Source organism: Lepidochelys kempii, chromosome 5 (genome assembly GCF_965140285.1).
Source record: "Lepidochelys kempii isolate rLepKem1 chromosome 5, rLepKem1.hap1, whole genome shotgun sequence".
NCBI lineage: Eukaryota > Metazoa > Chordata > Testudines > Cheloniidae > Lepidochelys > Lepidochelys kempii.
The window spans coordinates 25,398,085-25,419,654 of record NC_136384.1 but is presented as its reverse complement, the minus strand read 5'-3'; the positions used below and the strand labels follow the sequence as shown (position 1 = coordinate 25,419,654).

At 38.1% G+C, this 21,570-nt stretch overlaps 1 protein-coding gene across 15 annotated transcripts in view; it reads right to left on the bottom strand.

Moving 5' to 3' along the window:
* SPEF2 (sperm flagellar and cilia associated 2) overlaps nt 1-21,570 on the bottom strand; it is a 146,893-nt gene that overhangs the window by 6,597 nt on the left and 118,726 nt on the right. For 7 of the 15 annotated variants that reach the window (XM_078852739.1, XM_078852743.1, XM_078852737.1 and 4 more), the window contains one exon: nt 18,100-18,188. Coding sequence is in view for 8 of the 15 variants with exons in the window: in XM_078852754.1 (XP_078708880.1) it covers nt 3,549-3,671; nt 3,893-4,078; nt 10,332-10,505; nt 12,417-12,509; nt 16,108-16,290; nt 18,082-18,188 (866 nt within the window). In the remaining 7 variants the exon portion in view is untranslated. Of the gene's footprint in view, nt 1-3,548; nt 3,689-3,892; nt 4,079-10,324; nt 10,506-12,416; nt 12,510-16,107; nt 16,291-17,620; nt 17,832-18,081; nt 18,189-21,570 lie in introns of those variants that run through there. The other 8 variants (XM_078852754.1, XM_078852744.1, XM_078852747.1 and 5 more) reach the window with 7 other exon arrangements.

The following is a 21,570-nucleotide window of genomic DNA, read 5'->3' as shown; positions in this document are numbered from 1 at the left end:
CAGTTCAGACTACTAGTGATCTAGAAGCAGGATGCCAATAAACAGAAGAAGAGGTCTGTGTAGCTCGAAAGCTTGTCTCTTTCACCAGCAGAAGTTGGTCCAATAAAAGATATTGCCTCACCCACCTTGTCTCTCTAATATCCTGGGACCAACATGGCTACAACAACATTGCAAACAATGAAAAAACTTACATTTATTTTGGGATACTTTTGGGATACTATTTATTCCTCCTTTTTGATACAGCTGGCATATATGCAGGTGTGAGCCTCAGGTCTTAAGATGGTCCCCAGGAGACCTTTGTTTATTGCAAATGTTACTATGCCTTTCTAGTTGAACTGTAACATATTGAGTGATCAGCTAATCTCACCTTGACCCACCAAAAATTCCATATTCAGAGCTTCCACATAATATCCACACAGGTCTTTAAAGTTCTAGAAATCATCAGATGGTGTAGTAAAGAAGCTTCTACATTTGCATTCAGGGAGAAAGACTCTGATTGGTCTTCTTGGGATCCTGATCATCTCCATTTACATCTGAAGAACCAGAATGCTTATCGATGTACTACGGACTGTAAATACACTCAAAGTTTTCTCAGGAGGGAAAGAAGTTGGAGGTGGCTTCTCAGAAATCTTCACAGGGAGAAGATTGGAAAACTCCTTGGAAAACTGACTCTCAGTGGTTCTCACAACAAATTTTTTGGTTGCCTCAGAGTGCGACTACCAACTCCTGCTGGTGGCCACTTTGACAATTTTTCCTAAAATACTTAATTAGATTTAGGAAAAACAAATAAATATCCACATATACATGTCCAAATTGTAATTTATTTATGTGGGTTTTGTTTTTTCAGACTCAATAATAAAAATAATGTAAATTGTCTCTATTCTTTACTGGATCTAAACAGAACAGAAGCACAAATAAGGTGCTTTACACGTTCTTGTCTTTTTTGTTGTTGTTTTTGTTGTTTATTTGGTTGCTTTTTATTTTTAAACTTGCTAGCTAGTCAGTCTGCTGCTCTGAAAAGTGATACTTGTATGTTAATATCACTTTTCACAGCCTCCCAGCTAACTACTAAGTCTGTTGTGAAAAGTGATATTAACAAACATACAAATATAACTTTTCACAGCAGATTTACTCAGCCCTGGTAAGGCCAGGGCCAAATTAAGCCCTGGATGGGGAGGTGGGTAGGGAGGCATCAGGGGCCAGTGGCAATGGGGGGATGGACTGGAGGACAGCGGAGGCAGCAGGTGCCAGAGGCAAAGGCAGGGGGGTGATCTTGGGGCCAGAGCCACCACCATGGAGCCAGAGCTGGGGTTGGGGCGGGGGCAGGGGCCGGGCCCAAGCCAGGGGGCTGAGCCTGAAGTCCCATGGCCAGGGCCTGAGCCTAGCAGCCAGATCCTGAAGCCCCATGGCCAGATCCCAGGGCCTGAGCCTGAAGGCCTGGGGCCAGAGCCTGCCACTGCATGGCTGAAGCCCAGGGCTGGAGAAAGCAGTGGGGGCCAGATGTGATGGGGGAGTGGTGGTGAGCCTGGGGCAGGGTCCAACCCCTGTTGGCTGCCCTGGGGTGGGGGCCGTTGCTTCCCCGGCACCGCCCAATCAGTACCCAGGAGGCTGTGGCCACAAGAAAAGCCCCTGGTGGTCATATGCGGCTATGATGGTCATATCCGGCTATGATGGTCATATCTGAGAAACACTGTCCTAGAAGGTGGAGCCTATAAACTCTAATATGGCTGAAGAACACAGGTGAGTAATCTCACCTTTCAATAACCTAGTTTACCATCAGAAATGTGAGACAGACACCAAACCCTAAGTTTAAATGAGGAAGGCTAGTCCTTTGCACTGGGGAGGGTCTCAGATATGAGAATCCCCAGGTGAGTCTCACACTCCATTGTATCAGGCAGAGGCTGATCCGGAGAACTCTCAAATCTAAACCACCAGTTCTGAAGAAGCATGCCAAACTGTAGACCCTTGTGGAGTAATGGACAAAGGAAAATGGAAAAAAAATAATTCCTTCCCATAAATCAGCCACAGTCCAAAGGATGAATAGCATCTTCCAGTGAAACAGACACAAAGCCTAGAGCCAATGCACTTATTTAGCACCAACAGCGAAGGCTGTAGCAAATCCACCCCGGGCTGAAATCTTGTAGGGCCATATTTTCATGTACTCTAAGGCCACTTTACAGCAGTCTGGCAGTGAAAAGTGGCTGGAGTGTCAATAGGAATCTGGCCTAAACTGTCCAAAGTTGGAGTAAAGTGACAGGAGGTCTTTTTGAACTAAAATATAATTATAAGAAAATGTTTTACTCATATAAGCACCATGGAGCCAACAAATTCCCTCTAATCAGTTAACTGGACCTACAGAATTGCTTATTTCAGGTTTTTGATCCTTGGGAACTACAAAATAGTTATAACAGGCCAAATTCTTTTTAAAATGGGAGGACATGGGCATTTAAGGAATATCAAAAATATGTTTATTTTAATTGGAAACTTCTAATGAAATAAGATTGCCAACCCTTTTACTTTTTTCTGTTCTGGAGAGCACTTGGAAACTTACTGAGTGGCATCACTGCCAACACATTGACCATCATCATCAACGCTACTTGTTGGGATGTGGGGTTTTATTATCACACCGTTGGGTCTTTTCCCTCAGCATGAAGAATAGTTTTACTGAACAAGATAAAAAGAAGGCAACTGATCAGCTCCTAAGATGTGAATCAAAGGTTCCTTGTTCCCTTTCCTAATGTGCTGATTTTAACTAGTTTTTTTCTTGTTCGTTTGGATAATGTGGATTCAGGTAAAGCATTCTGGTAGCTTTATGTACAACAATGAGATATCTGACACAGCTGTTTGTTTTGTGTTGCCTTACTCAAGACAGTGGCTAAATGCCACAATATTGCCCACTATTTAAACCTTAACAGTACAGTAGCAATGTTTTTTGTATTTACATACATGTTTTTATTTTTTAAATACTTTTTTTATGTTATTTTTAAGGTTTCATTCATATGGCGTCCTATATGAAATAGAAGTGGGTAGATTATCTCATCCTTAATGACTTATGGCCAGAACATGACATTAAGACACTAACTATGTAGGAGGCAGAACCAAGTCACTCTACCCAAGGAGGAGCTCAGAAAGACTGTACCTTAGCAGGCATAGTCCCTCCATTAGATCTCAAGCATACAGGAGGAATGTGCATGTTGCACCATCCCTTTAGCTGGCCTTGCCAGCTCTACCTGGCCAACTCTAGGATCTAGTCTCTTCCCTGCCCACTTTTGTGTGACTTGTGCCCATGGGGGTGATCATCTCTCCTCTGAGTGCATGTATGTCCCTTGTGCATGAGGAAAGGTAAGGCTCCTTGCACCTTCTCCCACACCATGCACCCATGCAATGGCCACACGCAATCTGGATTGAGCAATCTGCAATGCCCATAAAGAGTCTACACTTGTGAATTTGAAGTATTTCTTATCATTAAATTTAAATTTCTAGAATAGTACACATTCGAGATTTCTGTACAATTACTAAGTAGACCCTCCCAGAAAAGAAATACTTACAGGAAGTTTGTACCCCTGGTAGTTGTTAATCAAGTCCTGAATGAAAGGATGCTTCAAAAGAATGGTAATTGGAATGGGTTTCAGATCCTCAGAGCCCAGTTCCTTGTATATTTTTCTGAAATGCTTCAAGGAAAAAAAATCTTGCTTCATTTATTAGAAAAACTGAAAAAGAATCACTTCATAAAACAAATATTACATTGTGTATTTCTATAAGACATTCTTGCTGAGGGGTTAAAACATTACTTTAAAAATATGCTGTTAACATAATTTACAATGATGTGTTTAATCTAAATGTTGTCCTTATATTGCAACAGATAGAACTTTCTTTAGTTTAACCAACCAACCTTATTATTACTGCCTGCCTTCTGCCTATCACTGAATCTATGGTTGTCACCAGTTTTACTTCCTTCATGATGGAACACTCTTTGTAGAGTTGCCATAGAAATTCTTCCCTCATCTGTGCAGTACAAGATTTTTTCTTTTTCCACCAAAGGTTCCTCCTTTATCAGCATATCAGTGTGGGAAAAAGACTGGGAAAGAAAGCATTTATATATTATGATTCAGTGGTAAGCGGTCTAGCATTAGTTATACATTTCAGTTTGACATTTATTAAGAATCATTGAGGATGTACTTCCAAATATCCATTATTATGATAGAAATCACCATATACAAACAAAATCAGTAACTGGAGTATAGAGCTTTTGAGAGTAATGGGTACCCACCACTCCTGTTGACATCAGTGGAAGTTGTGAATACTCAGCCAGGGTCAGGTCCAAAGTCCTGTTATATTGATACCATTCAGAACACTGAAGGAAGTAGCTGCTTTCAAAATAGTCTTAACTTCCTCAAGTGTATATATATATAGATGTAAACTGCTATTTGCTTTATTGTATTTTTAATATTGTGTTCTTCATATTAATCACTAATTTACATTAGGGACTGCTAGACCAATACAAATGACAGAATTCTGTAAATTAGACTATAGGGGAAGCCCTCTCCAGGCACTGGGGATGTTCACATGGTGAAGATAAGAAGGGATTCTTCTGCTCCAGGCCATGGGGCCACTACATGGAGGTTACATTAAACAAATGGTTGCAGTAGCCTTGCCAGGCCTCTGCAAGGAAATGGGGAAGGAGAAAGAGTTTAGGAGGAAAGATCAGAATTTTTGGTTTTTGACAGGTTTAGTATAAAGGAATGGTGAGACATCCATGAGGCAGTATCTGATACAGGAAAAGAGGAGAGCCCGGATAAAGAGGGAAGGCCAGAAGTAGAGATTTGTGATCACAAATGTGATTGATGCTTTAGCTACCTCTAGATTAGACTGCCCAATACACTCTACCTAGGGCTAACCATTAAGGCTACAAAGAAATTCCAACTAATTCAACATTCAGCCCATTTTCTGATTAAGAGAGATTCCTGAGAGTATATCACATTAGTGGTCTGGGCCCTGTACTGGCTCCCTCTCCAATATAGGAGGCTCAGGGTCTGTTTATCTTTGCCCTGAACAGCTTAGAGCCCACCTATCTTTCTCTCTACCTCCAATCAGCAAGGGTTTTGTTACTAATAGAACCCTAAAACTCTTGGGACTTAGTTGCTGAGTGTTTTCAGTGAAAGATCTTCCGCTGTGGAATTCATTACCATACAAAATCAAAATGGCAATCATTAGAATGTGATGCAAGATGCAACTGATTGTTCAAGCCTTCCATCAGTAGCAACGTTTGCACTATAGCACAGCAATATCTCCTTGGAGTATGTAACTGTTGACTGTAAGTCCTTAAAATGCCAGCATAAAATAAATGAGCTGAGAGTATGTTCTGTTTGAATACATGAGACACACTTGGAGAAAAGATGCTTCCCTTAAATTTACTATATATGGCAACTAGATATTGTGGAGATTTGCATGTTTGAAACGGCTAGCAGAATAGAGTGTGTTTCTGATTTCTTTATCCGAGTAAACTATTTTTCAAATCTCTTATCTTTCTTGCCTTTTAACTGGTGTCACAATTTAAATTTTTAGTTTTAATTTTACTTTTTTTAGTGGAAAGGGGGAAACAAATAAGTGAAAAAATTAGCTAATTAGAGTCTAACGATTGACATAATCCTTTATCAAATAAACACATGTATCCATGTTTCAATACAAAGATAATTTACTTGATAGACTAAAAAAAGTATTTATTGGGTACGTACATATTCCAGCTCATGTGTTTAAATCATAACTTCGACTAACTTCTCTTTATAAATGATTTCCAAATTAGACACAGATGCTAAAGCAATATCATTTATAATTGCTGTTATTTTTTAAAAAGTTATAAAACCAAGGACTTCAAAATTATTTTATAAGCCTTTTTACTTCACAGAGTTTGACTAACTTAAATGTATCCTTCTACACCAGAACTATAGCTCACAATATATTTTTTATTCAATGCCCCTTGGTGGTTGTTGAACATTTTGGGTGACATTTCAGACCCACAGAAGTCAGTGGCAAAACTCTTCCTAACTTCAGTGGAATAGGATTTCAGCCATTCACTCTTTTATATATTTAACACTACTAATAAACTGTAGATGTATGCAAAGAAGAACGTAAGATGAAGGGATATTCTGAAAGAATGTTTTTCCAGCACTATAATTCTTTGAACGCTAACTCATAAAATAAAGCTGTTATAAAGTGAAACTGATTAAAACCTGATGTTATCTAAAAGAAAAATATCTGTCTAGATACCTCTGTGCTCCCCTGCTATACTAATGAAGCACCTCACAAACAATAATGTAGTGCCTCACAAACAGAATGTATCCCGCAACATCCCTACCTATGAACATACACAATAACAAAGGAAAAGGGGGAAGGAAAATGCTAATTAGAATTCTGGCAAGCCAGACTTCAGGCTTTCCTCTGCTTGATACCAAGAAGAAGAAGGTACTGAGGCAATAGAAAGTTCCCCCTCTGATTTATAACTACAAACATTATTGTCTTTTAGTTATACGTGAAAAATTGAGTTACAAAGAGATTAAGTGACCTGTCCAAGGTAACACAGGAAGCCTGTGGCAAAACCAAGTTTGAACTTTGATAGCTTTAACCACAAAGCAATCCTTCCTCTATCTTCAACTAGCAGCCAAATAGGGACAATGTTAATCTTCTTTTACAATCTAAATTCTCCATAAATTCAGTAAAAATACCATATGTTTTACAAGATGTTTATCCTCAAATTACAGAAACTATAATTAAAAATGTATTATCATGCAACTATGTATTTGGAAATGTCTAGTTTATTTTAGTATTAGCTTTACATTTATTTAAAATGTAAACTACTCAGAGAAATAACTCTAAAAATGGGAGAGTGTGGTTCCACATTTATAGTATCTCAAGGATTTTCATATTAAGTATTCTCACCTTACAAGTAAAATGTTTTTTTCCCCCTTAACTGCCAGTCTTTCAGACTCTCCCTGGGATCTTAAAAGTCAAGCTGTATTCTTTACCAAATGTAAGATTCTGCTGGGCAAATTCTGGCCTCAGTTATACTTGCACTCCCTTTCCCAAAGCTGTGCTGGGTCTACAGTACTAACAGGGGTAAAGAATACTAAAAAAACTAATTTTTGTCACAAAAGTGAGAAGACGTGACTATGAATACACATGGGGTAGATCTGCACCACAAAACAATGCCATTTTTATACAATAACTTTTCAGAGTAGAACTGCAGTTTAAGTAGGTTAAGGAAGTAGTAGTCGCTGTGGTTGTGCAAGTGTGGTGAGAGATTTCATCATGTGTACAAGTATTGAGCTCTTTAAAAGGTATGAAAAGAAATACATGGTGGCATGCATACTTAAAAGATCAGTCATGATTTTTATACTTTTGTAAAAAGAGTAGAAAGTAATCAGTATTGTATTGAAAGTTTTGGGTCATTAAAGACTGGGAAAACAGCTCAGCACACTAAAGAAATATGAACATATTAAATGAAGTCAACATTTTGCAGTATGTCAATATATTCATAATGGTCTTGAACTTTCAGACTGAACTCTGCAATAAATGACTGAATTTACAGCAATATGTTACTAATCCATCTGACTAACAGGTGAACTGAAATATTTGAAAACCATACCAAAAATAAACTTTTTAAGATCCCAAAGAAACATACCAGAAAAGAAAGTTAATAAGAATGGTAATGCTACTATGACTGGGGTCCTAGTGGGGGCCAGCTATGGTCACTCAGGGTGAACTGCAAAGAATGGGGCAGCCAAACCCCCAAAAGCTGGTGGATATTCCAATACTTAGATTTACCAAGACAGCATAAAACAGCTTCTTTATTACCTTACTGGTTACTCAGAAGTCCAAACAACACAGTTCCCTTAAAAGTGATCCAGTCTCAGGCCTCCATCCAGGTACCCACGTCAAATATGATGAAAATTTCTGTAAATCTTATTTCATCATATAAAAGAAAAGGTTCTACCAATCCCAAAGGATCAGACACATTACCTCCCAGGTTAATGAATGTTTCAGATCTTACCCAAATACACGCTACAGACAATTCTTATTAACTAAACTAAAATTTAGTAAAAAACAAAAGAGAGTATGGTTAAAAGATCAATGTACATACAGACATGAATTCAATTCATTTAGGTGCAGATTCATAGCAGAGATGGTGAGCTTTATAGTTGCAAAGAGTTCTTTCAGAAATAGTTCATATTTATAGTCCAATGTCCAAATATCATATTCAGGGCATACCAGCATAACTGGGACCTCTGTCTTGTGACTCAAATTTTCCCTGAGCAGATCTGAGATGACAGAATCAGGATGCAAGGATCTTTTATACAATTTCATGTCTTTTGACAAGTTGGAGTTCCTCAGGGAACAAAAGCTAATTAGGATGACTTGGAAGGAGGTCCATCACCGGTACTTAGCTATACAAATTAACATAAGGCCATTTGCTTGTTCCTCCACCATTCACAGTGTGACGCTATTGACATAAACTGTGACCGTATAGATCATTGTTGCACCAGTTCTTTTACAGAGGAGGCCAAGTAGGGTGTCTATGGAAAGGTTGTAGTTTGCTGGTTATGATTATGCTGTCTGTATGTGTGTATCATTTTTGAATATGAAGTTATGAATATTGGCCATGTATTTGTTTGATTCTAAGTAGCCTCAATGAAGAATTTGGTCAGCTTCTTGAGAAAGGACTATTCTCAGTAAGTGCCCAATCAAGAAACACTTAACTGACAATGGACTTTGGGAGACACCAGTCCACATCTGAGTTTTCTTGGGAACATCCAAACTAACTTGTAAACAATGGTGTCGGCCTGCAAAAAGCTGAATCATTCATAGACATGTGACTTGCCCAGGTGGCTACAGACTCCATCTTGTTGCTATGATCTTACACAGGAGAACAAAGGGGTTTCTGCCCACAAGAAAAAGAATATAAAAGGCCCTGGAAACCCCTCCATTTTGTCTTCAGCTGGCTCAGAAGATAGCCTCTCCACCTCAAAGAGATGCCTGAAAGAAACTGGAACAAAGGACAGTAACTACGGGGGTGTGAGTGATTGCTGGACCCAGACTAGGAAGGAATCTAGTCTGTGAAAGAAGCTTATTGGAACATCTCTGAGGATGAGATTTATCTGCATTTAGTTCACCTGTATTAGGCCTAGACTTGCATGTTTTTGTTTTATTTTGCTTAGTAATTCACTTTGTTCTGTCTGTTATTACTTGGAACGACTTAAATCCAACTTTTTGTATTTAATAAAATCACTTTTTGCTTATTAATTAACCCAGAGCAAGTATTAATACCTGTGCATATCTGAGCAAACAGCTGTGCATCTCTCGCTCTCAATGTTATAGAGAACGAACAATTTATGAGTTTACCATGTATAAGCTTTAAACAGAGTAAAACGGATTTATTTGGGATTTGGATCCCACTGGGAACTGAGTGTCTGGGTGCTAGAGACAGGAGCACTTCTTAACCTGTTTTCACTTAAGTCTGCAACCTTTGGGGGACGTGGTTCAGACCTTGGTCTGTGTCTGCAGCAAGCTAGCATGTCTGGCTCAACAAGACAGGGTACTGAAGTCCCAAGCTGGCAGGGAAAACGGGCTCAGAGGCAGTCTCAGCCCATCAGGTGGCAGTCGCAAGGGGGGTCTCTGTGACCCAACCTGTCACACACAGTACATTTCAAAGAGAGATGAATACTGAGATATCCCATGTTTACAATTCATTTAAATGTTAGGATCTTCTTTTGACTTCTGAATTATCAGAATACAGCATAGACAGGGACTGTTGATTACATGGTCGGACCATATGTAAACAGACAAAAACACAAACATTATCTCCCCACATGTCTTTTGAGGGTTATTCATTTTGGAGGACATTTAACCCTTTCTAGCCATGTATCACAAATACATTTAAACAAACTTATTATTTTTTGCTCATAATAGCAATAGTAACAACCACAGTGCAGTGTATCTACTGGGGATTAATAGCTAGCTGGCTTTAGTGGTCTGAGGTTAGACCAAAGGATGCCCTCAATTCGCCTGTACTGGACATTAATTACCAGGAAATGCTCTGCAATTGTGTTATTGCTCAAGGAATATATCCTCATACCCTTACTCATATTGAGAAGCATCTTATTTTGAGTATTTCTACTGATGTTGTTAGTGCATAGTCAATGGTACTATTTCTGAAGAAAGTTGCTACCCAAAATGAGTAAGGGTATCAGAATCTGACCCAAAGTCATCAGACAAGAAATTATAACTTGCCAGCACCATAATGACTCTATTTACTAATTCATATAATCACATTTTACCACATGTGGAGGAGAAACCTCTTTTCTTCTATGGATGTATGTTCCAGTAGCAATACTAAGTGCTCGGTAGACTCCCTCAACAGCATCAGGATGCGAAGCAAAATAAAGCAGCATCTTAGTATAGTCAAGTTGAGAGGGATCTTTTCTGGCATCAGCAAATAAAATAAAGAAAAACTAGAACAGGAAAAACATTTAAATTAATTCCTGCAAAAGAAATTTGGCCAATTTAAATCAAAAGTCTATAGAGAACAGGATTAAATGTATATGCAATGTAGTGACTGCTGAAGAGAAATATACTTCCAGAAAGAGTGTTGAGATCCTATGGAAAAATCAAGAAAATCTACATTATAATATTTTGTTTTTGGCAGTGAAGATTCTCAAAGAACCAGTAGGAATCTGTAAAATCTCACAAAAAAGTTATGACATTTTACCTCTTCTGTACACATGCACTATGTCTCTCTCTGTGAATATATATATACCGGTACTACATTTAAAAGTAACGGGTGCAAGATTCATCTTCCTACTCTCAGGTTTTTCTTATTTTTTATAGTAAGTAGGTTTTTTTCTTTTCTTAAAAAAGTTATTTACTCAAAACTTTTGCTCCCAACAGTTGTGTTAATTATCATTTTTATACTGTACACCAATAATTTGTTGCAAAGTCCCCTTCATCAATAATGAAATGTATTCACCACTAACTATATTGAAAACAGTATCCTCAAACAGGTGTCAAATTGGAAAAAGCAGTGGTAGTCTTCCAATGTCTTATGTAAAATTAAGTGCTGCCCAGTCCTGACACCAACATGAGACAGCATTCATAGTAGCTTCTACAGAAAGGATTGTCTCTTTTTGTGTGTGTGCTGTAATGAGTAGTGAAATAGTTAATTATTATATGTCATAGTTTCACAGAGTTTAAGGCCAGAATGGACCATTAGATAATCTAGTCTGTATACAGGCCATTACATTTTAACCAGTTACCATTATATTAAGACCAATAACTTGGGTTAGACTAAAGCATTTCAACCTTCAGGGACTAAACTGCTGTGTGCCACAGGCAGAAAACAGGGGATACTGAGGTGCCAGTAATGTCTGAGGCCCTTGCAATAAATTGTCATAATTAGGTTTAGGAATGAACAAAGCATTGAGGTACATGGGATTGTTTTTTTCCTCTCACGGCTACTGTTTCAGGCTGTCTGCAGATTGAACCAGGCATCACAGTGTCACTTTACACACAATTTACATTTTGAAGGGGTTGGGTTTTTTTTGCAAATTTAAGGGCTAGAACTTGGGCTAAGGTGTCAAAAATGGGTGCCTAAAATTATGCTATTAAATACACCTATAGCTGCCTAAATACATGGCCTGATTTTCAAATGTGTTGAGCATCAAGTGGTTCTGACTGATTTCCATTTGATTTAGGTGCCTAAATATGGATTCAGAAGCCTAACGTTAGACATCCAGTTTTTTAAATCTTGGACTTAATTTTTAATAAATGAAAGCTTAGATTCTGGAGCATAAGATGGCAGCCACCACAAAAAAATACTGATTAAATGAGCCATTGTTATTCAGCTCAATTCAATTCCTTATTATATTTTCATTACTGTTATTTAACACTTGTATTGTGTAATTACTCAGAGGCCTCAAACAGGTCAGGGCCCTGTTGTGATAGACACTGTACAAACATATAGTAAATGACAGTCCCTGCCCCAGGGAGTTTAAAGTCTAAAAGACGAGACCTAGCAAAAGTGGAGAGACAAACAAGTGTGCGAAAGTGTTTGGGAGAAGTAACAAAAATTATAGGATGTCATTGTACATATTAGCTATGTGCACAATTCTTAGCCAATCATTAGCAGATCTTTAGACTCAAATGTTTTTCACAGGTAACTCATGTTATCAGTGACAGTTGTGGTTATTTATGACTCAACTGCTCCCCCCAAAAATTTTTTTTATAGTTTTCTGGTGAAAAATAATAGCTAGGTAAAATAGGTAAGCATTAACATTGCAAAAGAGGTCATGCAAACTGAGGAAAAGGACCACTGCATTCAAAATGGCAAATGATACCTTAAATTCTTTACAGTTTTCAATAGTTACCGTTATAAGATGCTCCTGTCTATTAAAAGGCAAAGGCTCTGTAGAATTTTCTGGCATTTTTAAATCTTCACTGCCTTTAAACCATAAACCAACCTAAAAAAAAAAGTTACTGATTTTCATCCCCTTAAAAAAAAAGTGACTGGACTGTTCTGTTCTAAAATCACAGAAAGAGATAGGTTAACAAAGTATAAAATCTGTCTCTGCATTTATTCAAGTTCAGAATTTATTGTTGTAAGTAACAATCTACTTAATATGAATAATTTAATTAGATACTTGGACACTTTGCAACAAACTCTTTTCATGAGCAAGTAAATACTGAATGTTATGGTAGCAACTCGAACCTTATACTGCTACTATCTACATAAGAATGAATTTGTATCTAGAGAGTTCCCTGAAAATACCAAGTATTGAAACTTTATTCCTTTTGCCTATACCTAGGGGTCAATTGTGGATTTACTAAATGCCTCTTCATATAGATGCACTATCCTAGGAACAGACTAGGAAGCTGTTTGTGATGCAGAATTGCAATCTGCCTCCTGGTTTTCTCCTTCACCAAATGAGGTGTACCCTTTGCTAGCCCTATAACTGACACACTGTACATCCTCCTGAGGTACCCATACAACCGTACAGGTTGGGATTTCGGGAGGCAGAGGCAAGGCTTCCCATTCCTGCCTCGCTCCCAGTCCATAGTGGCCAAACGAGGTCAGCAGGTGCAAGAAGTAAGGGGACACCTTATAAGCCATTCCTCTCCTGCATGTACATGCAGGACAGGCCACAATCTAGTCCCTGATCATTATGGACCAAAACTTGCACCTTTTATTTAGGCAAAATTCCCATCAATATCATTTTAAAATTCATTTTGGTCAGTAGCCTGTTTATGGAAAATGTGTGTGCATATAGATATAACGTAGGAATATTCTTGTTTTTATTCTCACAGAGGTTCATTTTTTCATAGTTTGCTTCTTGGAATAGCAACATATAGAGTAAATAAATATGACTGTCATGACGTGAGTATGAAATAGAGAATGAACCTTGTTTAAAATTTTATAAACCTTATTTTCAACTAAAAATAATACTCTCAATATATTTCTCATTGGATTAATAGAACAATATGGGCATTTCCAAGCCGTCTAAATAATACCTGTAAATTTTCAGAAATGTTGAGAAAAGACTATAGCCTATCAAAGTATACACTGAGTTCAAATCCTATTGGGACTGTTTTTTTATTAAAACTTCTTCATGTCCTTTTCTCCCTTTTTAGGTGGATCATTACCTTTTCCACCATTCACAACTTACAATACTCTGCATTTTAATACAAATATTTTTGCAAGAGGCAGATTTAATATGCAGTATGAAGCTGTTTTTTCAAAAACATAGGACGTGCCAAGAGAATTTCAGAGGGGAAAAATTGTTAAAATATGTTTCTGTACTGGATGCCTTCTATAGACAGATTAGTATGGAGAATTCAGAAGATAACAAAGATTAAGTGGATTCTCATGTTAGCTTTGCAGGTCCTCCTTAACAAAGAGTTCAGTGGCTTTTCTTTACAGATAACACATCCTTACATGGCTGAACAGCTCTTTTACCAACTCAGTGCTATTGCTCTTTTCCGGATTGTAACTACTGACTCATTAACCCTATAGTGCATTCTGTTCTACAGATGATGAGTCAGTAATTCTACATCAAAGAGTTAAACATGTAAAAGTGACTAAACATCTATAAATGTCAAAAAGAAGGATATGAAGTTTGTAATAGAGTAGCTTTAAATGCAGTGAGGCAAATACTGACCTCCATTTCCCCTAGGGTGACCAGATGTCCCGATTTTATGGGGGCAGGCCCAATATTTGGGGCTTTTTCTTATATAGGCTCCTATTACCCCACCCCCAACCTGATTTTTCACACTTGCTGTCTGGTCAGCCTAATTTTCCCATACAATCCCATTGATTTCAATGTATTTTCAAGGTGTAACTGAGAGCAGAAATGCCTATTAATTTCAAACTTCATAAGTCTGAAAAACTCCTGGTTACATTTCCCCCCTATATGTATTTATGTTGTAAAATTACAAAAATTGCAATATACAATGCTGTCAGTTAAAATTATTGGATCTCTGTGGTATGATTTGTGGGATCCTAAAGGTTTTTGGAGGCGTTCTGCAGAATTAAATAGACTTTGGGTAAAGTTTTCCAAAGCAACTAAGTAATGAAGCCTAAGTCCCATTTTCAAAAGTGACATAGGTACTTAGGCATCTGGTACTGACTTTTGATGAGACTGAGGCTCCGAATTAGGGTATGTCTACACTGCAGTTAGACACCCGCAGCTGGGCTCTAATCCTTCCATGCCTATATACAATCATAGCATTTACTGATGAATAGCTATTGGTCCATGCTATGTTCTCTGCAATAGAAAAGTGAGACAGGTGGAATCTAGGTCTGGAATAACACCTCTTAGCAGAAAATATTATAGCACTGACATATTAATTAATGGAGCTACATTTCTTAAGGGATTTTAAAAAAAATCTCCAAAGATCATTCCATGCAAGCAAGTACTTGGTGGAAGGGAGAGGAAGAGATGAGAATGCTACATTTTTAGCATTAAATTATTACAGGCTTACCCTTTGTAAAGAATACCTTCTTATTGCAGTAAACTTGGTTTTGTTTTGCTAGTTCAGACACATTGACATGGCTGCAGGGCAACTGCTAGAATGTTCATACTTCATAGAGTTCATATCAGATGCTGAGTTAAAAGGATGTTCAAACTAGCATCCTGTGTCAAAAATGCTGCATTAACATTCTGTTGACTTTGGAGCTGTTGGTATATTTTTAATCTCTAGTACCTCAGTGAAAAATACCACAATAATGTGTAGGTGGGTGCAACATCTATAGCTATACCTTTCTGTGGCTTTTCCAGCTCTGGCAGGGTTAGTTTCTTTTCAAATGTCTTGGGACATTTGCTGCTGGAAGGTAGTTGGATCAGTGATACTTTGAAGAAAGAAATTCTGAAAATCACAGGCTTCTGGAATTATATTGCCAATATTTAATTCTGCAAGAGGAGCAGTATAGATGCCTGTGAAAGGCAGCTGCTGCCTTCCCCAAAATTCTTTTACTTTCATGAAACCTCCCTTCCCAAAAACCTCGCTGAACTTTGCAAAATGAAGACCCAAATTAAAATTTTCTTATGTATTTGAACCAAAGAATCTTGTAATTTCCCACTCGCTGCAGGATGAAAAATCAATCTTCATTTGCAAAAATTGTTTATTTAACTAAATAAAGATAAAATTACAGATATTTTACAGCCAAAGTAGAGCTGTCAAAAAGAAAAAAAATATGGATAAATTAAGAGAACAAATAACAAGAATCAAATAACAGTATGTCAGTTTCTGATTCTCTAGAACAGGAGGATTTTCATTAGAAACTAGTTCCCGAGGAAAGAGATAAATGAATGTACAGAGTCCACCTAACTAATCTGATTCTTGTTATTAAAAACTGTGGATGGGATCTGCAAATATTGGACTCAATCTAGCAAAGTTTCTTTATTTTCTCTGCATAAGACAAATTTCACCAAAAGGGATCCCCAAAATACCAAAACTATTAAAATTCAGACTGTTTAGAAAACTAAATGAACAAAACTAATAATACACCTTTTGAATAAAAACTACAAAATAATATTTTTCAAAAGAAGAAACAATTATAACCTGATTATAGTATTCCTGTGTAACAAAGCCTGATCCAGCTTCATCAACAGCCTTAAAGCTGTGCAGGGTATTAAGGAGCTGTATCACAGAGGGAACTGGCCATGGTTGAGCCGCTGTTAATAAGAATCTGCGCCAATCAATAAGTTCTGAGTTCACCGTTAATGTAGTTGCCAGATTTTGTAACTATAAAAATAAAATTATAAATAGTTTGGACTACAGTTGTGTGTAAGAATATACATTTCTTACATAATTAAAATAAAACACAATACAATTTTATACAATTATACAGAAGGAATTTTCTTCACTCTGACAGAAGATACCCATCAAACTCTGACTCTCCACTTTTAGACACTTAGCATCAGATTGCGCCATGTCTTAATGTGGTTTCACAGGTGAGTAAGATAAGCTCTCAGAACCTGAACAGTCATTTTAGGCATCCTTAAACCTTGAGTCCCCCAGCAAGATGAAAGCTGTGCACTTGGTACTCCACTCTAAGATGGTGGATGGGGAGGAGTATGTGGATCTTCGGTTCTCTTCATACCCACAGACAAGTCAATTATTATCTATTTGCAGTAGTGTCCACTATGTGCAAGGCAAAGAGGGGAATATATTACACCTAGTAAAGGGCTCCCCAGTAGGAGTAGGATCCTTCTCCTAAATTCCTAGGAAACTGGATTTGTAGCCTTACAGCATCATCTCCCAGTTCAAGTCATCACTGAGGTTTCCTGCAGTGAAATTTCTAAGATAGATGATGGGATGAGGGTTCTTCCTATTTCTTCTTGGAGATGAGGTTTTCACTGTATTTCACCAAACAAGCAGCAATGTCTAGGGGTGCACTTTAATGAAAGCCTGGTTTGGGAAATCTAACACCTGTAAGGACTAAAGATACTTAAAGAATGTGTTGTGGGATACATAAATAGATACATATTTTATATTAGTGATGTAAGTAATCCTCCATTCAGCCTGCATACACGTCAACTACTAACAATATGAACTACAACTACTAAGAACACTACTACTAACATACGCTAACAACAAACTGAACATCTGACTCATATTCTATTTAATTTCTTTACTATGCAAAAAATATCGATTTATGGCCTGATTGCAAGAGGTACTGAGCATCTGCAATTCTAATTTAAGTCAATCGGAGCTCCTGTTGCTCAGAACCTTTTAGGATTGATCAGGTACTCAGTGAAATTCATCCATGTGCAAAGAGTTCACACAAAGTTGTCTGTACCAGTTAAGTCTCAATTAAAGTCTTAATGTTAAACCTCTTTCACTGTAAGTGCATTTCATCCTCTGAGTGTAAGCCTTTTCCTAGAAGAATCCAAATTTACTAAATTTGGTAATCCTCCTTATCCCATAGTCTTGGACGCATGTGCAATTAATAAAAAACATAATCATTTGGGAAATCTAATGGTATCACAGCAAATTCAAGATTCTTGAAGAAACATATTTAACACTATGCAGGTCCAACCTCTGCCTACTTATTCCCATATCTTGGATTTACCGTTGAATAAAGAGCAAAAACGGTCTTGTGGTTAAGCACCGGATTGACTCAGGAGATGTAGGTTCTATTTGCAGCTCTGCCATTGATTCTACTTCAGTCTTGGGCAAGTTACTTAATGTCGCTTTTTCTCAGTTCCCCCTCTGGAGATGATTCCTATCCCCACAATGATGTTGTGAGAATAAATTAAATTAATGTCCAAGACACTCATATACTATAAATGAGAAAAGCATAAATAAATATAGTAGTAAAATACGGATTAAATCTTGTCATTGCTGCATCCACAAACTTACTCTTATAGAAAGGAAATGATGGGAGTAATAACTCGGAAGGCCCTTTAAAAAAATTTTTTTTGTGCTTCTTTATGGTAAGGATAAGGCCCAGAACTGCATATTCACTAGGCAAACTGGCAAAGCGTTCAAGTGATGAGATCTACAGAAATGAAAACAGCAATTAAAACTTACATCTGAAACTGTGAAGCGCATCCATACATCAGGAAGGCTGTTTGTTCCAAGGTTCAAAGTAATCAAGTCAAGAAGAATGTCAATAAATATTTTATTTGATATTAAACCTAGTGAAAAAATAAAAATGTGTCAAATGGATAGCAAAAGACATATCTGCACTTTCTGAAATGGAATATTGGTATAAAATAAACTATATTTCTAGTATTTACTTTCTATGATTATAGAAAAATTACTTGTACTGTCAAGGTAGTTCTTAAAAGGCAGCAGTATCCTCTTTGTTCCAACTCCTACATTTTTATATATAAAATATACATGTTATGAATTACACCACATGTATGGTCTTGATAACCCATTTTATAGCCACCTGATAAACTTCAGAAGCATATGATAAATTATATTTATTTTGCATGTTTGACCTCTTCACCTGTACTATGCTCACTAATCCATCTTTGACTAGACTACATTGACAGTTAATAAATAGAGAGGCCATCACAAATGCTAGTTGCCAGACACCAACATAGTCTTGTACATGAATATCACCATCGCGACCAATGGTTTCTTTTTGCTTTATAAGGCCTACATTCTTCAATTTAGGTTAATTAGAAAACATCAGATGCTTACTCTTGAAAGCAAGTAGATATGAGAGTGTGGAACTTTAGAGGAGATCACAATACATTTGCAGAAAATTCCAGCTACAGTTAAATAATTTAACTTTACTTCAAAACAAAAATTCTTTATACAGACCAGCTTTTGGAAATTGTAGCTATCTAACGCAAAGAGGTTTTCTAATGAAATTAAAAGAAAAAACGACTATATGTCTATTTATCTTTGATAAACAAGTAGGTACTTTTATTTGAATAAATAGAAAATTGAGATTCTATGCAAAAATTTCACATGTAAAAAAGGAAGACTGTGGTTGCTGAGGTAAATAAGACAGATGAGTTGAGCCCCTCAGTTTAAAGTAGGACTTTGAGACACAGACAAGATAGATTAGGATTTATTGTGCAATCACTGTTAATCCAATAAAGTTTAAAATATTGAGTGAGCCGCATATGACTTCAGTTTTGAGAGGCAAAACTTATCTTTGTCTGGCTAGTATTACTGCCATGCTTCTAGAAGACTGGATTTGGGCCTCTCTAAGGGTATGTCTACACTATGAAATTAGGTCGAATTTATAGAAGTCGTTTTTTTAGAAATCTTTTTTATATATTCGAGTGTGTGTGTCCCCACAGAAAATGCTCTAAGTGCATTAAGTGCATTAACTCGGCGGAGTGCTTCCACAGTACCGAGGCAAGCGTCGACTTCCGGAGTGTTGCACTGTGGGTAGCTATCCCACAGTTCCCACAGTCTCTGGAAATGAGATTCAAAAGTTCACGGTTCTTTTCCTGTCTACCTGGCCAGTGCATCTGAGTTGAGAGTGCTGTCCAGAGCAGTCACAATGGAGCACTCTGGGATAGCTCCCGGAGGCCAACACCGTCGAACTGTGTCCACAGTACCCCAAATTCGACCCGGCAAGGCCGATTTAAGCGCTAATCCACTTGTCAGGGGTGGAGTAAGGAAATCGATTTTAAGAGCCCTTTAAGTAAAAAAAAAGGGCTTCATCGTGAGGACAGGTGCAGGTTTACATCGATTTAACGCTGCTAAATTCGACCTAAAGTCCTAGTATAGACCAGGGCTAAGTGACATCTTCACCAAACTCTATCAGAAAAATAGCTATTTTCTTACAGTTCTCTTAGCTACAGCCTGGACTTCTTCTGCTTTTTTTTTTTTTTAAAAAACACGCATGTAATTATATAGATTTTCTAGCTCTGACTTTATTCACTGCAGACAGAAAACCAAGGACCTTCTATGAAGGCAGTTAATAAAGAAAAATTTCAATGGCAATGGGCACTAAGAATTTGTTTGACTACAACATAGCATAACTACTGTGTTTTAGGAACTGATTCTCTCTCTCTATGCCCCTTCCTCCTTTCCGGCTGTGACTCCCCACTACTGCAGAGCTTACCCAGCTTTTGTGATGAGTGTTCTGAGCTTGATGAGTCAACCTTGAGCCTGTTGAGTCATACCTGACCCTGACTGTTCTGAGCTTGATAAACCATCTAAGGTAATTATTCCCTGTGAGTCCTATGGGTCCAGCCAATTCACAAGCAAGAGTCTAACAGGTGACCCAATGCAGGTATATAGGCTTCTAATGAAAGCAGCCACTCCAGTCTGTTTAACATCACTACCGTCTCAGGGATAATCCCAGCAGCCTGGTAATTCTGAAAGTCTGCTCCTGCTCAAGCCATTGTTGGTTGTCTGACTGTCCTGACAATTTGAGCAGACTTTTCCTTACATGTATGGCTCCAGTGCCTGAGATGGAAACCCCCTGGGATGTTCAGCACTGCGATGATGAAGTGGGTCCAGAACCTTCAGGATCAACTTGCCCAGCTGCAACTGAAGAATGCCTTTGTCTGCTCACAAATCCCAGCAGCTCCAGTAGTGCTGGCTATGGTCCCTCTGGAAAGGTCCATCTCTGGCAAGGTTTGGAGGGAACTGCCAGAAATTTGTGATTTTGTTAACCAATGCTGCCTTTTGTTCTTGATGTTCCCATAATATATTCTGATGACCAGACCAAGGTGGGCTTATCATCAATTTATTGACCAGTGAAGCCCTAGACTGGGTCTTGCCACTTCTGGAATAGGTTAGCCTGATCCTTACTAATTTCAGTGAGTTCATCCACACCTTTTCATTGACATTAGACTATCTGAATTGCACTTGTAGTACTAAAGCCGCTGAAACCGCTGAAGTTTCTCTGACAAGGCCATTGGCCCAGATTGGCACATGCTGCTTACTTTTGGCATCTGGTTGCTGATATGGAGTGGAACCAGGCAGCCCAGAGCTACCATTTCTGTCCCATTCTAAACTCATATATTGAATTGTATATCTGGACTACCAGTCATTTGTCTGAGCAATGCCAAGAAAAGAAGAGGACAAACCCACATCCCCAGTCTCTCTCTGCTCCATTCTGGCCATCCCCAGAGGCTGTTCCAGGGCCAGAGCCTATGCAGACGAAAGTGAGGCAAAGGCACCTCACAGATCAGGAAAAGGAGTATTGGTGGCAGAACAGACTTTGCCTACACTGTGGTGTACAAGGCCATTTCACTACTGAATGCCCCTTTAAATCAAGACTGACCCTTGGAAAACCTGGGAAAGACTGTGTCCAGCCCCATTAGAGGGTTTGCAGCTGGACATAACCATGGAGTCAAGTCCTTCACATGAACCTCCTCTTCTGCCATCATGTATCTCGTATGCAGTATTGTCGTAGATGTGTAAGTTCCAGGATATTAGAGAGACAAGGTGGGTGAGGTAAGATCTTTTACTGGACCAACTGATGTTGGTGAGATAGACCAGTTTTTGAGCTTACCTGAAGAAAAGCTCTGTGTAAGCTCAGAAGCTTGTCTCTCTCACCAACAGAAGTTGGTCCAATACAAGATATTACCTCACCCA